The sequence below is a fragment of the Rhinolophus hipposideros genome (genome assembly GCF_964194185.1).
Source record: "Rhinolophus hipposideros genome assembly, chromosome: 13".
Lineage (NCBI taxonomy): Eukaryota > Metazoa > Chordata > Mammalia > Chiroptera > Rhinolophidae > Rhinolophus > Rhinolophus hipposideros.
The window spans coordinates 15033738-15049864 of NC_138059.1; the positions used below are offsets into that span (position 1 = coordinate 15033738).

At 39.0% G+C, this 16127-nt stretch overlaps 1 protein-coding gene across 1 annotated transcript in view; it reads right to left on the bottom strand.

The window, feature by feature from the left end:
• Window positions 1-345: 345 nt before the first annotated feature.
• The window catches only part of DEPTOR (DEP domain containing MTOR interacting protein), a 142327-nt gene continuing 126545 nt past the window's right edge, over window positions 346-16127 (bottom strand). The window contains exon 9 of the mRNA XM_081070913.1: window positions 346-5507. Coding sequence (XP_080927039.1) covers window positions 5379-5507 — 129 coding nt within the window. The 3' untranslated portion in view covers window positions 346-5378. The remainder of the gene's footprint in view (window positions 5508-16127) is intronic.

The following is a 16127-nucleotide window of genomic DNA, read 5'->3' on the forward strand; positions in this document are numbered from 1 at the left end:
GTTGTGTATTCCCAGAGCGTACGTACAGTGTCCAGCCATAAACAAATCCTCAGTGAGGTTTCTTGAATGAATAAATGAGTGAATAAATGAATAAATGAGAAAAAAACGTAAAGTTCTTTTGATTACTATTTGGTTAATACAAATAACCAGTCATCCCCATACATTACCCTGCTCCCTACACATGCTGGATTATGTAACTGATTTACTAATTAGTTGAAAATAAAAATACTACCATTCTCCCAGAGTAGTAAACAACCATATGGCATTTTCCATATAGACTATTCCATAACACTCATCAATACTGGGCTATGTAGGGAGAAAATGATTCCAACTCAAATACTGTACAGAAAAAGCTTTTTAATGCACTTTTTTTTTTCCAGGCAAAAGAGCTTCAGAAAATATCCATCATCAAGTAGTTTTACAAATGGCACTTTTGGCTACATTAGAGAATTAGAGATGGATCCCATGTGTTTTCTCTGATATGTTAATAGTAGATCAACTTTATAATGTAACCCTTTCTTTGGATAAAAAATTGCTAATTTATTCTAAAAGACAGGAAAAGCTGAAATAAAGTCATTTTTTAAAACAAAATTAACATTTATTTCATGGTATTCTATTTTCATCTTCTAATTTTAGCATTATGCTATATAATTTTGAAGAAAGGGAAAACATAAATTTCAACCTAATTTTAAAATAAACATATATATTAAGTACACATATTAGTGCATTTGGTAATACCACGTGTTAACATTGATGATGACCTTCATTTGATACACTGTAGATTTTCCCTTTTGGTATTAAACTGAGGAAAAACATACCTGAAATTCTGCCTTAAATGAGAAAACCATGGTCACTGGTATCAGTAGACTCTAACCAATTAGCAAAACTGAAAAGAGTTATTTTGATCATCTATAATCAAAATGATACAGGATTAACACTCACTATGAGAAGATAGTTAATATCACTGATTTAAAATAGGTCTTGAAAGTGGATTATTTTCACAGCATATTTGAAAGGAATGAGTATATGAAAACGTGAAACTCCATTTTGAACTGAAAGCAATGATTTTTAAATTACTAACTGCTACCACTCCAATGCATTCATCTTTTTATAAGACAGTGTGAAGTTGATCACATCTAATCTATTCAGACATGGATATTGTCTTCATGTTATCCATCATTTCTCAACTAGTCCCCTTATCAATTTATACAGTTATTTAACAGAGTTTAACAAGAAAACATCAGACAATAGGACCAACCCAAATGTCAATTGCATTTTTCTCTCTACAGCAGAATTAACAAACATGGGATTTCAAATTTGCACTGACACCATATACTGTGCTAATGAAGAAAAGAAAAAAAAAACAACTATTCCGTCTTCTTCACAAAAACCTGAACACATTACACAACACCTAAAAAATCAAAAGTGTTTTCTCTGGGTACAAAGAAAGTCATTTCATAAATTCTCAATGAATGAAAACTCTCACACAATACACTGCTACACACAGACACACATATGAAATAAAAGCTCTTAGAAATACTGTTTACTGCTAATTTCGAGTAATTCTTGGAGTTAACATTTAGGGACAGGTTCTTTCAATGTTAAAGCAGTTCAGCTGTCAAAATATCACACAAAATACTTATTTAATGATATAACAACCCAAGTTCTGAGTTATTTAAAATGTATATCCTTCACCTTCATGTATACATGGCACCATTTGCATTTTAAAAGTACCACCAGGCCAAGGGCCTGTTTTTACCAAATTACCCTGTACTGCAGAAGTCTATACTGTGAAGGATCTAGGACTGGGGTTGGTGGGAGGCAGGAGACTGGCATTTGGCTCAGGCCCTGGACCCAACAAGCTTCATGAGTTTGGACATGCCACCTGATGATTCCACACCTGTTTCCTCATCAGCAGGCTGCAAAGAATAAACTACATTCTCCATGACTCCATGTAGTACCTACTATCTAGCATTTTAGCATTTTCTGATTTTTGAAGTTATCATTAGGCACTGAACTTTATTCACAGTATTACACTTCTACTTAATGGTTGATCAGTAATTTGCATCTGGATAGCTGAAGCCTTTCAATAACTAGGTGACTTCTTTGTCCTTTATTTAAAAAAATAGCGAATACCTACTCTTGGTAGATTAAAAACAGACACAAATTCTTTGCAGCTCCTCCAATCAATAGGTAAAGCCTGTTTCCCTACCTCTTAATTCAGGCCTAGTTTTGTGACTTGCTTTTGCCAACAAAATGCTATACAAGTGACATTGTGTGCCTTCCAACCAAGTCCACAAAAGGTCATGTAGTTTCCATTCTCACCCTCTTTGATCTCATGAGGCCTAATGAGGAAGCCTGGGCTAGCTCAGGGGAAAGGACACATGGAGTGGAACTGAGGCCCCCTAGCCAACAGCCCCAGCCAACTGTGTCATATGAAGCCACATGGAAAGATCCAAGATCTGCCAGCCCCCAATCAAGCTGATCACTGACCACACATATATGTGTGAACCCCACTGCAACACATGGAGCTGTGGCTGGCCATCCCAGCAGAGCCAACCCATGGTCTAATGAGTAAACAAACTTTGTTAAAAGCCATGTTTGTGGGTGGTTCTCTGGATTGCAATGGATAGCTGACATACTACTCTGTGTCAGGAACTGTGCTAGGTAAAGGGAATACCTGGGCAACAAGACAGAGTCCCTCTTCTGCAGGTGATTAGAGTACAGTTAGGCAGACAGACATGTAATGGGACAAGTAAATGTCATCAGTGCTGTAATTATAGGAGGTACATAAGGGTCCATGGGAATTTAGAGAAGAGGCATCAATCCCAGAACTAGTGAGCTGACAAAGATTTCTTAGAAGAAATAATATCTAAGGGCAGTTAATGAGATAGATTTTTCCAGGCAAAGAAGAGGAAAGAAGGATATTCCAGGGAAGAGAAACTGCATGTGCAAAGGCTGGAGGGAGCTAGATGGGACCCCTAGGGGAGTGGGAACATTCACTTTAATTACAGTGTGAGGATGTCAGGGGTGGGATGGAGGTGTAGCTAAGGTGAAGCTCTCTTGGCGTTTAGTAGAATTCTCTAGCATTTGGCTTTTAAACGGAGGGTGATGGGAGTCAAAAGAGAAAACAGTCCTTTCCTTCTTTCTTCTCTTCCTCATGCCCTCCCTTCCTTCACCTTGGTATTCATTTGACCAAAGCCTCTGAATCAAAGAAAATTCACAGGCAAGAGGATGTGTGGAGTAAATAAAGCCAGACACTTCTCTGGTGCTTAAATTGGCTAAAGGGAAGTGATGGTATGCCAGGGTTTACTCGTATAAGCAGTAGGCAAGAAGGACATGCCATTTCCTGAAAGGTGGTCCTTCTTTTGTTCATTCATGGATACCTGGGGACAGAAGGCATTTAAGACTCATCTTTTAAAGATGTTATAAAAATGTTTTAAAGTCGAATGGTAAAGACTCCCACCTACTAGTTGTGTGGCCTTGGCGTAAGACTAACCTCTTTATGAGTCAGTTTCCTCAGTTGTAAAATGGGGATAATGACATTGACCTCACAGGTCAATAAGTAGCGTATAGTTTTAGCACAGCACCTGATACAGAGTAGGCCCTCAACAGAAGGTGGCTCAAACTGGACAGGCTTCGGGCAGGTGGGTAACATGGGCTTTAGTATGAAGTAAATTCATGTTTGAATCCAGGCTATATCACTTACTAGTTCTTGCAGCTGTGTGAACTTAGACACCATTATTAAACTTGCTCAGACTTAGTTTCCACAACCAAAAGGTGAGGATGATACTACCTACCTTGCAGGGTTGTGATGAGGATTAAAAGAGATCATATATGTTAAGTGCTGTGGCACAGAGACTGGTATACAGTACAAATGCACATACAATAATATGCATAGAGAAATAATATTCCTCAAATGTAGATCGACGGTATTACTATTAGACATTCTATATTACTTCAAAATCCTATTCTCTGACTAAAGCTACAGATCAGAAAAGTTGGATTACCAGAAAAAAAACAACAACAAAACACACACACACACACACACATATATATGTGTACATATATATGTATATATGTACACATATACACACATATATAATCAAAAAAATGGCTGATATATATATATATATATATAATCACAAAAAAATAACATTCCTCTTATTTTGTTAATACATAAGAAAGTAACCTTGTCGTTCAGAATACATCACATGAAATTAGGAGAATTTAGCATTCCCTGACTCCCTAATTTGGCACTTTGAGGAATTTCCTCTATACATCAAGCCTCCAAATGCATTCTCTTCTAGATCAGGAAAAAAAAAAAAAAAGAAAGAAAGAAACATGCATATATACAACTGAGCTGAAAAGTTACACCACCACAAGACGGTGCTACTAGTGAAAAAACAATCCCACCAAATAAGCAGCATGTCATGTCCTTAGAATACGCTACACTAGAAAGTTAGCAAAAATTCAGGCCAATAAGGCAATTTACTTTCAAGTTTTATCAAATGTGGGCCAAGTTCTAGAATGCTTCACTTAAAAAGGGAGGACTTCAAAGTGAAATCTTGCCAGAGGATTGATTGAATTATATATGTATAAACCTACTTCTATGTTTTGACATTCAACATATTCAGTAGTGATTCTAGAAAGCCACCGTAGCCAACTGATAGAGCAAAATGGATTTAGGCGCTGACAGAGAACACAGAGCAGACAATTTTAAGTAGTATCTCCCTATTTACCTATCCATAACATCCCAAAGTTTTTGTTTTTTAACTAATGCCATAGTTGAAACATCAGTGAGAAGTTGATACTAAGGATAGGAATTAAGGAAAAGACGCTCTTTACTTGCTTTTAAGTACTTGAATGTTTTCGAACCTTCTTCAAAATGCTAATTAACAGGTACTATTTCTTTGAATGTTGCTTTAATTTGAAGCGCAGTGAAACTACAGCCTCTAATAAACGGTTCAATGCTCATTTTGGTGAGAATACAATCTCAAGTCTAAAAACTGCTTTATTGACTCTAACGAAGGGGATTTTAGCATGTTGCTGTTTTGGCTAGAGAAGCAGTTCAAAAACTTTAACAACTTTCTGCAAAGTAAGATGAAAAAACAGTGGATGAGAACTACAAATAGAAATCAAGTAAGGCAATTCTACCAAGTAAGAAAATTCTGTTTCTCTAATTTTTTTCTACACTGACATAAGTTGTTGTTTTTAAGGTGTTTTATCAGGTTCTTTTACATTCAAACAGCGTATGAAACTCGAATGAAGATGTGTATGTACGAAGGAAAGATTTGTACAGAAGTCGTCTCGTTGCATTGCTTTGTGTTGTTTTGGCTTTGCTCATCCTAAGCCCACTCAAAGGGTGGTCCACCTGTTCAGCACTCTAACTCCTCCATGACTTCCATGACAATCGTCCGTGGGCCCGTCAGAATCAGGTTGCTCACGGTCCGATAGTCTACATGCAACACGTTGAGCCCATTTACAGAGACAACAAACTGACAGACCTAGAGGAAAGACAAAGAAAAAGCATCTATTATAGCTCCTCGTTTTTCACAGACCTCTAATAAAGACACTGGGTAGTTCTAACAGGTAACATCATTCTTAAAATAGCGGACAACTGCAATTTAGTAGTTTCCAAGAAACTACACTTTTTCTGGAAGGCCACATAATGGGAAAAGCATTTGTCATCATGTTTTACAAAACTGGGTTTAAATCCTAACTCAGCAACTTACTAGTTTAAGCTAGGTATTTACATTTCTGAGCTTTATTTTCCTTAATTTTAAAATAAGGATGATTAATAATAACAACAACAACAACAATAATAATATCACCTATAAGATTGTTGGAAAACCTAAATGAGGTAAAGTGTATAAAGCTTCTATACTATAGTGCTCTAAACCTATGAGGTACTCTATATACATTTTCATGGTGACAATATTTATGGTTGTTATTATTCATTTGGACCCAATATTCAGGGAATACCCTATGACCTGGTATTCCCAGGACAGTCCTCTTTTAGACATGCATAATTATTAATAATGTCTCCTGTCACTTGTCAAAGTGTCCCAGCTGATAAACTCCACACATTTCTGTATTTCTCATCCTTAGGAAAAGGATCCAGCCAACCAAGCTCAGTGTTTATGCTAAGTCAGTGTTAGTTAACCTGTGACAGGAGAATTACAACAAGATAGTAAAAAGGCATCATTCAATAATGAGATGTCACTCTGCATATGTCATAGGAACTTGAAACTGACCCATACCTACTGTCCCAAATGGAAGTATTTCTCTTGAGGTTGGTGGTGGCATCAGATGTTGGGTACTTTCCATTTAACTGACACAAATGAACAGATGATATATTGGTTGTGTGTCTGAAGAGGTGGACATTTGATATGAGTGATTTGTTTATGTCACTCCAATAGAAAAACGCAGAGACACACGGGTCTCCTGCTGTCAGTGATAAGAGCAAAATACAATCCAACAGAATATAAATCTGTACAGTGCCTGGCACATAGCAGGTACTAGTGGTAGGCTCAATAATATCCCCAACTCCCAAAGATGTCCATGTCCTAACCCCCAGAACCTGTGAATATATTAGTGCATGTGGCAATGGAGAATTAAACTTGCAGATGGAATTGGGTTGCTAATGAGCAATTTTAACATAGGGAAATTATCCTGGGTTATCCATGTGGGCCCAATGTCATCACAGGGGTTCTCATAAAATAGGAAGCAGCTGGTAACCACAAGATGGCATCAGGGTTTTTTGAAAATTAATTTGGGGAAGGTATTCAATAATGTTGTAAAGATTTTGTTGGGTATCCGATGGACATGCGTCCTATTTGGGAGACCACCTCAGGGATACTGTGGATACCTGATCATGGCATTGTACACCAGAAGCTAAACATTAATGAATGCCAACTATAATTTTATACATATAATGTGATGGCTCAGTGTGAGGTCGGAGGGATAGTGGATGGGGGGAGGGGGGTTCACAGTGTGAGGGATATAAATGATGAACGTCTAAGTATTACCTTGTCTTGTACACCTGAAACTAATAAATAAATAAATAAATAAATAAATAAATAAATAAATAAATAATTAAAAAGGGAGGCAAGAAAGTCAAAGGAGATGTGACAACAGAAGCAAAAGGTTGGAGAGATACAAGGAAGAGGCCAGGTACCAAGGAATGCAACTGACGTCTAGAAGCTGAAAAAGGCAAGGAAATAGATTCTGCCCTCAGAACCTCCAGAAGCAATGCAGACCTGCAGACACCTTGATTTTAGACTTGACTGACTCCAGAACTGTAAGATAATAAATTTGCACTGTTGTAAACCAACACGTTTGTGTTGATTTGTTACAGCAGCCATAGGAAACCGATGAAGTACTCAACAAATATTCATTGTTGAATGAATTGAATGAGTAAATGTAAGAAGCCAAAAAGCACCATTAGGATTGGTGCTGAAGGGTTTCTTCAGGATGAGGTACTCTATATACATTTTCATAGTTACAATATATATGGTTGTTATTATTCATTTGGACCCAATGTACAGAGAGACCCTAGAACCTAGTATTCCCAGGACAGTCCTCTTTTAGACATGCATAATTAGGATTGAGCCTGAAGGGTTTCTTGCTTGTTATAAAGTATCTCTTCACTTACTGGGAAAATAAGAAAATAAAAAGGAGGAAAGAAAAGAAGACAAAAGGGAAGAAGGGAGACAAAGTAGGGAGAAGTGAGGGAAAGGAGATAATATGATTGAGATTTTAATGTTACATTTTCCTAACTTTTAAATGTTGGTCAATTAAACAAACAAACACTATACGGTAGAAATAAAATACAATTCTGGTTGAGATTAAATGCTAACAGTGATCCTTGAGTGACGTAGAAACACATCTCATCAATGGGAGCCTGGGAAGGGTTAGCTGGAGGGTCTCCCATATCTTAATGCCTCCCATATCTATTGTTCTGCTGTTCCCATCATCATATTTCTTTAAGCATAATGCCTGAGTAATTCATGTGCACACTTGCTCCCAATTATTAATTGTTTAGCTAATTAATGTTAGTTAATCAACAACTCAAAGAATGTGAAAATACGAAAACCCCTGAAAACCACTATGATTTCCCTTTATTGTTTTCTGAGTAGTATCAACACAAACTCAAACACTGCATTATTATAATATATAATGGAAATATGAAATATAATATGCAAAATAAAACAAAATACTGCATTTTAAGTCTAAAACTACTATACCTATTACCAAAATTGGAAAGTATTAAAAAGACAGCTGTGTATATATGGGAAAGATGTGGGATGTGGAATCTAATCATAGGGGTTTACTTCCTCATCACCTTTGCTGGAAGATCTTAATCAAGTCATTTTTCCTCCTCTCTGTCTCAACAGCATCGTTTATAAAACAAAGTTATCCTCAAAGGTTTGAATTAGACAATGAATTTAAAACCTCTGCAAATATCAAGCCCTACCCCAATGCGCGGTTCTGTAAACTTCTGTGCCTTTAAAAATACTAACTTCCTTCATGGTCCCATGCAAAACAAAGTACAAAGTGGACAGTGACAAGCAGAGTGGTTATTTACTCCATAGACACTTGCTGTTGTCATAAAGCTCAGTATTTTCCATTACTATGACATCTTTGGACATAAGGAGAGTATATGATCTCTGTGTCTCCTTTCCCATTTCCACAAATCTGTCCTCGTGGATTCAGGGAACATTTTGTACAGAATCAGCAGTTCTCAACCATGATGGAAGTCATAGTCATAATTAAAGTCACACTAACAAGTCATAATCCACCCTGAAGTCAGACACAAGTAATTTACAGGACAATTTAGCACCAATTTAAAGAAGACATTAGCTGATATTTTCATTTTTTTTTTTTGCTCCAGCATACTCATGACACAAAGAAGGAGAGGCATTACACCCTCCTCCTGATCCAAAGCATTAGCTTTAGACCTGGGTCCTCCTTTCTTCCAAAAGAGGAACAGCTTTTTTTTGTGTTGCCAAATGAGAGGGTAAAAGTTGCTGGGTGATCTCATACTCCAGCTCACTCTTCACAGACTCCCGAAAACGAGATGTGTTTCCGAATCACTCAAGGGTCACCTTTAGCATTTCGTCTCAACCAGAACTGTATTCTATCTCTCCCGTAGAGTGTTTGTTTAATTGACCAACATTGAAAAGTTAGGGAATTTTAACATTAAAAATCCAGATTCTGGTGTCCCTGGAACAGTCTGAAGATCTAATAACACCATGCCTGGATGGGCATGTGGCAGTGGCTGAAAAGGGGCTACCCTTTCTAGATGAGCACATGTTCTCTCATTTCTTTTCACTTCCTGTATTTCTTGTACCTAGTTGACAGAAAATTGTGTCTGTGGTCCTGATCTGGGGCCCCTGGAGGGATGCTTGTGCTTCAGGAACTGAAGGACCCCAAATGTCCATCAACCGACGACAGGACAAATAAAATTTGGTATAGCCACACAATGGAGTATTAGTCAGCAAAAAAGTAGAAAAAACTACATGTTACAACCTGGATGTACCTTGAAAATGTTATGCTCAGTGAAAGAAGCCAGTCACAACAGACCACATGTTGTATGATCCATTTGTATGAAATGTCCCGAATAGACAAATTCACAGAGACAGACAGTGGATTAGTGGTTTCCTAGGGCTGGGGAGTGGGGGCGGTATGGGAGTCAACTGCTAATGAGTACAGGGTATATTTTAGGGGGAATGAATACGTTTCAAAATGGATTGTGGTGGTAGTTGCATAACCCTGGGAATACACCAAAAACCAGTGAATCGTATACTGTACATGAGTGAATTGTATGGTATGTAAATTATATCTCAACAAAGCTGTTATTAAAAAAAAATTAAAGGGAAGAGGCTTGATGTCAGCAGTGCATAGATATCTGCCTGCATATGTGCATGCGCACACAAACACACACAGACACACACACACATTTTTCAAATACCAAGTTTGTGACTGATTTATGCTCTTTTTAAAAATAAGGCTGAGTCAAGGTGACCGTATGCATAAAAACAGTCTCAACCCCTGCATTCCCACAGGCTTTCCAGAGCAGCAGAGAAAAAGAATGGAGTTAGAGCAAACGCATCATGAATCACTCATATCCTATAATCCTTTACACAGGCTGCCCCCTGATCACTTATCTGAGAGTATTAAGATCATGTGAAGACCATCGGGTGATGGGGAAAAAAGCTAAAACATCTTGTACCAACAAGTGTGTGGAGAACTTAAAGATTTAAATAGCTGAATCCTTGCCTTCAGGAAGCTTACAATTTAATTTAGGAGGAAAAGCATCATAGGCAAGACCCTTTTCAAAGCAGCAGGCAACTTCTCAGTAAATTCTGTTATTTACTGAAAACCTATTGTTTTCCAAGCACCAATCCAGGTACTACTTTATTTAAAATCCTCCTAACAGCCATGGGGTCATATCTGTTCGGTTTTGGCCAAACAGCTGTCATCCTGCTGAAAGCAACTTGATACCATTTTTGCGTATCACCTTTCTTCTGCTGTGGGCAACAGGGATGGGAATGCCAATCAAGGTGCCCACCTCTATCCATGGGGTCACGTGACCCACGTCTGGCCAATCAGACTCTCTCCTGGACCACTGAGTGTGGAGCTGAGTAAAACAGCAGAGAAAGTTTATTTGCTCTGGCATTCAGCTCCCCAGATCTGCTCTGGTTCTTGTCCTTTATCAGTAATAGCTGTTTTCTGTCATTAGCAATCCATGATCCCCAGTACAATCTTTATGAACAAACTGAATCTCAGAGAGGGTATTGGCCCAAGGTCAGATAACCAAATGCCACATCTGGCATTTGAACTCTATATGACTCCACAGCCCAACATAAATACAAATTTATAAAGTATGATATGCATAGGTAATTTTGAGAAATGCAGTGAATAGAGAAAATGTTTTTTTCTTTTTGCTTTACCTGTTAATTAAACAGTCTAGGTCCACTCAAATATATTTAGGCTCTTCCAACTTCAAAAGAAGCTTTTTACTTGGTTAAGTTTCGGTTGCTTTTTGTGTCACTTAAAATTCTCAACAATTTTTAAACTTAGACATTTATTTCAAATTGTTTCCTTGAATGAGGGGAAAAAAAGCCATTTTATCATGCTTATTTTCAAGGTAGTATTTTTAGAGTCAGGCTGCTAGGAAAGACGTCATCTCTCCCTAAGTGGTCCCAACAACTGCTATGGTTCCAGCAGTTCCAATGTCCTGTTACTAAAAATGTGCAAAATGATCTAGAAATGCAGGTAGAACTATGTAACATATTCAGGTAAAATGGACTTTGAATTACCATCTTCGGTACACTGTGTTCTGCAATAAACACACATTACAAGTAACCGCAGGAAGCACATTGCCTGGATACAATTTTTCCTCTATATGAAAAAGCAAGTTCATGCAAACAAACAGAATATATGACGACCTCTGAACAGATGTACCTTAGGTACATGTTACGTGCTACCTGGGGCCAGGAGACTTAGATGCCACCCATAGGTGGTAATGATAAAGCAGAAGAAAATTAAGGTGCTTTTCTTCTGCTTTGTCAGATCTGTTTTCAAAGATTTGATTGAAATTCTCTCATTTCCCTGGTTCACAGAAAAGATATCAATCCTGTGCTCATCAGCTGCTCTGAACTCATCTCCTACAAGAAGGGTAGGACCTTAACTTCATAAAGAAGGGCTACAGTGGACATTATTCTTAATGAAAAGGAAGAATAAAACCGTCCTAAGTCATAGGTAAATGCTATCTCTGAGCAAGAGGAAAATGGAGGAAAGTCCTAAAAACCACAGTAGGTCTGGTAAGAGTTAATAGGAAGAGGAAGGCAGGACTCAGCACATTTCAGGGTGTGATCAGGTTGGGATAAATACCTAGGCTGAACTCCAGCCTTCCTCCTGATAAGGAGTGTGGGGGACAGAGCCCCAGAGAGCAGTTTCCAGGCTCTTGGCCTCACACAGAAAGGTGCTGGCTCAGGTAGTAAATGGCCATCAACTGTGATTGCATGGCCATCAGCTGTGGCTAGTTGGCCGTCAGATGTAACCAGTGAGCCACTGGGCACTAATATAACTGCGATGGCTACGCTAGCAAAAAATGGGGGCTAGCAAGAAGATGGTGGCTGAGTTAGCAAGCGGTTAAATGAGGGTTGTGAACAGTGTGGCTCCTGCTTCGTGTGTCTCCAACCCAGCCGCCAGCGAGACTATAGTGGTATGACTCCCCTACCTGTGGCTCTGTGGGTGTTCCTATTTGGCCTCACCATGTCCTGCATTCTTATGTGGGGAGCCGGACCAGAGACCCCACCTGACACCCCGCATGAGTCCCCGCACGACAGGAGCCAAACCAATGAAATAATCTTGCCTCTATTTTCTCTCCCTGCACCCATCCTGGCAGATGTCTGACAGCCCTCTGGACAGCTTGAGTGCCCATGGGATTGTGCATTTGCACATTGGTTTTTGTGTGGCTGCAGTGCCATCACAATTATTCAATTGTTTCATCCAAAGTGGGAGTGGGGTTGGGGAGGAACAGTATACCTATGATTACGTAAGTGTCTTCTCACTGCCACGGAAATCTGTATTTATCAAGACACTTGTATCCCTGAAATAGCTGCAATCATGTGAATGATTCTCTCTCTCTCTCTCTCTCTCTCTCTCTCTCTCTCTCTCTCTCTCTCTTTCTCTCTTTCTCTCTCAAGAAAGCTTTAAGGTTAAGGTTGCTTCCCTGAAAATAACAAAACAATTAGCAAGACAGAGACCAAGAGAAATAAAGTTACAGAGATAGGAAGAGTGAAAAACAAACAAACAGAAAAACCCAAGAAAGATAGGAACATAGATACAGAAAATAACCAGGAAGAGCTGAGTCCTGGTCGGCAGGGTATGGAAGCCTATGTCATCAAAAGATAGAGAAAGCAGAACCAAGATATTAAGTGCAAGCTAACACTTAAATTCTTTTCTTTTTTTTCCTAATTTTTGCTTCTTTTTCATGCTTTCAGCTTTTTTTTTTTTAAACTTTTATTTATTTTAAGTGTGTTTTTCCAGGGCCCATCAGCTCCAAGTCAAGCAGTTGTTTCAATCTAGCTGTGGAGGGCGCAGCTCACTGGTCCATATGGGGATCAAACTGGTGACCTTGGTGTTAGGAGCACAGTGCTCTAACCAACGGAGGCAACCGGCCGCCCCCAATACTTAAATTCTTAATCAAATAGAACACTCAGATGTATTCTGACATCATTCTGATCAAGCTTCCACTAAAAGTAGAATGCTTTTCTACAAATCCCCACCAGGCATCCCACCTATCTTACTTGGATGCTACTTATGACAGTAAATGTACCAATCAATGGGGAAGCATTTTGGGAGCCAGTTGCATGTTAGAAGTTCCAGCTATGAATTCAGTCAACATCATTTAAGCCATTTCCATGGTTCAATTGCTTAAGTGAGAAGTGTACCTAAATATAAAACAATGGCCCTCAAACTGTAGTGTCAATATGAGTCACCTTTGGGGGCTTATTAAATATGTGAATTCTCAGATCTCAATCAAGACATAACAAGTCATACTCTTTGGGGGGAAGGGGGGGCCCCAGAATTTGCATTTCCATTGAACTATCATCAGGTGATTCTGATGGAAACAGTGCTTTAAAGTATCCAACAGATTTTTTTCTACATAAAGTTAGCTTAGCCCACACCTGTTAGTATTATAATAAACATTTAAATAAAGCACTGTCTTTTTATGAATGATTGGTTACTTCTCCTGTTAGCCATGACTGTAACTGCTTATTTTGTTTTGTTTTGTTTTTTTTGTGTGTGTGATTATATGACTTCTTTCCCCCCCCAGCTTTACCGAGATATAATTGACATATAATATTGTGTAAGTTTAAGGTGTACAGCCAGATCGTTTCTTAGGCCACAACTTGTCAGTTAGCACAGGTGGAACTCTAACAGGTAATAGGAAGACCTAACATTTTCCCGAAGTTCTTTACATGCGTGAAATCATTTAAATTTCCCAAAGTACCCTATAAGGCAGGTACTATTATTATTATTTATTCCTATTTCATAGTCAAAGATCCAGATCAGAGAAGTAAAGTAACCAGAGCTAGTAAGGGGTGGAACTAAGATTTTTACTCCAAATTCCAACACTTAAGCCATAGGCTACCCTACCTCCCAGTAACAGGTCATCGGCTCCCCTAAAATAGACACTGATACCACATGAATCAACACCTCACCCTGGTATCTAAGCACCCCACACATAGTGAATATTTTAAAGAATATTGTAGTTGTTATTTTCCTTCTACCATCCTGCAAAATGGAATAACGCTCACTTGATCACCACCATCATCATCATCATCATCATCATCAGGAAAGAAAATGATGGGGAGCGGTAGGGAAGAGGGAATTTTCACTCTTTAAGAGTAACTCGGGCTAATCTTCATATGTGGGCCAGCCCCGACAGAAATATACGTCGATACTCTTCTTATCCTCAACCCGAGTTTAAATAACCATGTTCCTTTATAATCTGGCGGAGAAGCAGGAAGGTCCCTCTCACTGTAGGTAGCTCCTGTCTTCTGGTAGAGTGGGGTAATGATTAATGACTCCTGGATGAAGATTGGAAAGATTCCAGGAGGAAAGACATAACACGAATGTAAGATGTACAATCACCCTTGGTAACAACACCGCATATAATTCCACCTGCAAACCCCAAACCACACCGTTTGCCACGGTGACCGCATTACCTAAGCTGTGCCTCTGACTAGCATCACCCATTCCACTCACATTCCTTTTTCACTGTGCAGTCTTTGCTTCCCAATGGAAACAGGAAGGCAGAAGAGTCAATATGCGCATAAGTCTTCTGTGGGTGCGTGAGAATGTTGGCCCCAGTTGACTGGCACAGCATGGGTGTTACCAGGCTCAATACAAGGCACCTTTCGTTTGCCTATAAAGCTTAGCTTATCCACAGCAAACATGGATTTCCTAAGAAGTTTTTCTCCAGGGATTCTCTCCTTCCTTCCTCCCTCCCCAGTGAGAATGTCCCCAAGGGTAAAGTTAAGCAGAATAATGGAGAAAGGACCAGGAAGGAAGTTCTAGTCTCAGCTCTGCAGCCAGGGAGCTGAGTCACTTTAAACACGCTACTTTGCTTCTCCCAGCATTCGTTCCTCATCTGATAAATTTAGCTGAAAAAAAAATATATTTATTAAGGACTTTAAAGTACCTATCAGTTCTAAAATTCTATGCCAAAAAAACAAACTAACCAAACCCTTCTATTTATTAGTGATTGAACTGTCTATGAACAATAATATTAGTTTACTGGTTACTTACATGCCAAAACCAGGCCAGGAGTTTGCTTACGTTGAATATGCAAAGGAGACATTATTTTTAGATATGTAAACTGAAATACAGAACCATACAAATGAAAGAATGTAAGACGAGAGACTCTCATGCACTGTGTTTTAGGCACATAAACAACAACAACAAAAGTCTAAAGGACTTACTATAAAGCTGTATTCTATTAAGACACTTATGTAGTGTTGGGCACTTCACTTATGACAAGGGCAACACTGCAGGAAACAGGGATATTTTATAATGATAAAAGGTTCGATCCATCAAGAAGATACAAAAATTGTAAACACATGAAGCCGACATACATGCCTAAAAACAAGAAAAAAAAACACCAAAATACATGAAGCAAAATTCACAGAATTCAAGGGCAAAATAGATAATTCAATAATAATAGTTGGAGAGTATTCTGCTCCATTTTCAGTAAAGAATAGAACAATTAGGGGCTGGCCCGTTGGCTCAGGCAGTTAGAACTCCATGCTCCTAACTCCGAAGGCTGCCAGTTCGATTCCCACAGGGGCCAGTGGGATGTCAACCACAAGGTTGCCGGTTCAGCTCCTCCGAATCCCGCAAGCGATGGTGGGCTCTGCCCCCTGCAACTAAGATTGAACATGGCACCTTGAGCTGAGCTGCCTCCCAGATGGCTCAGTTGTTGGTTGGAGCGCGGGCTCTCAACCACAAAGTTGCCAGTTCAATTCCTCGAGTCTTGCAAGGGATGGTGGGCTGTGCCCCCTGCAACTAGCAACAGCAACTGGACCTGGAGCTGAACTGCGTCCTCC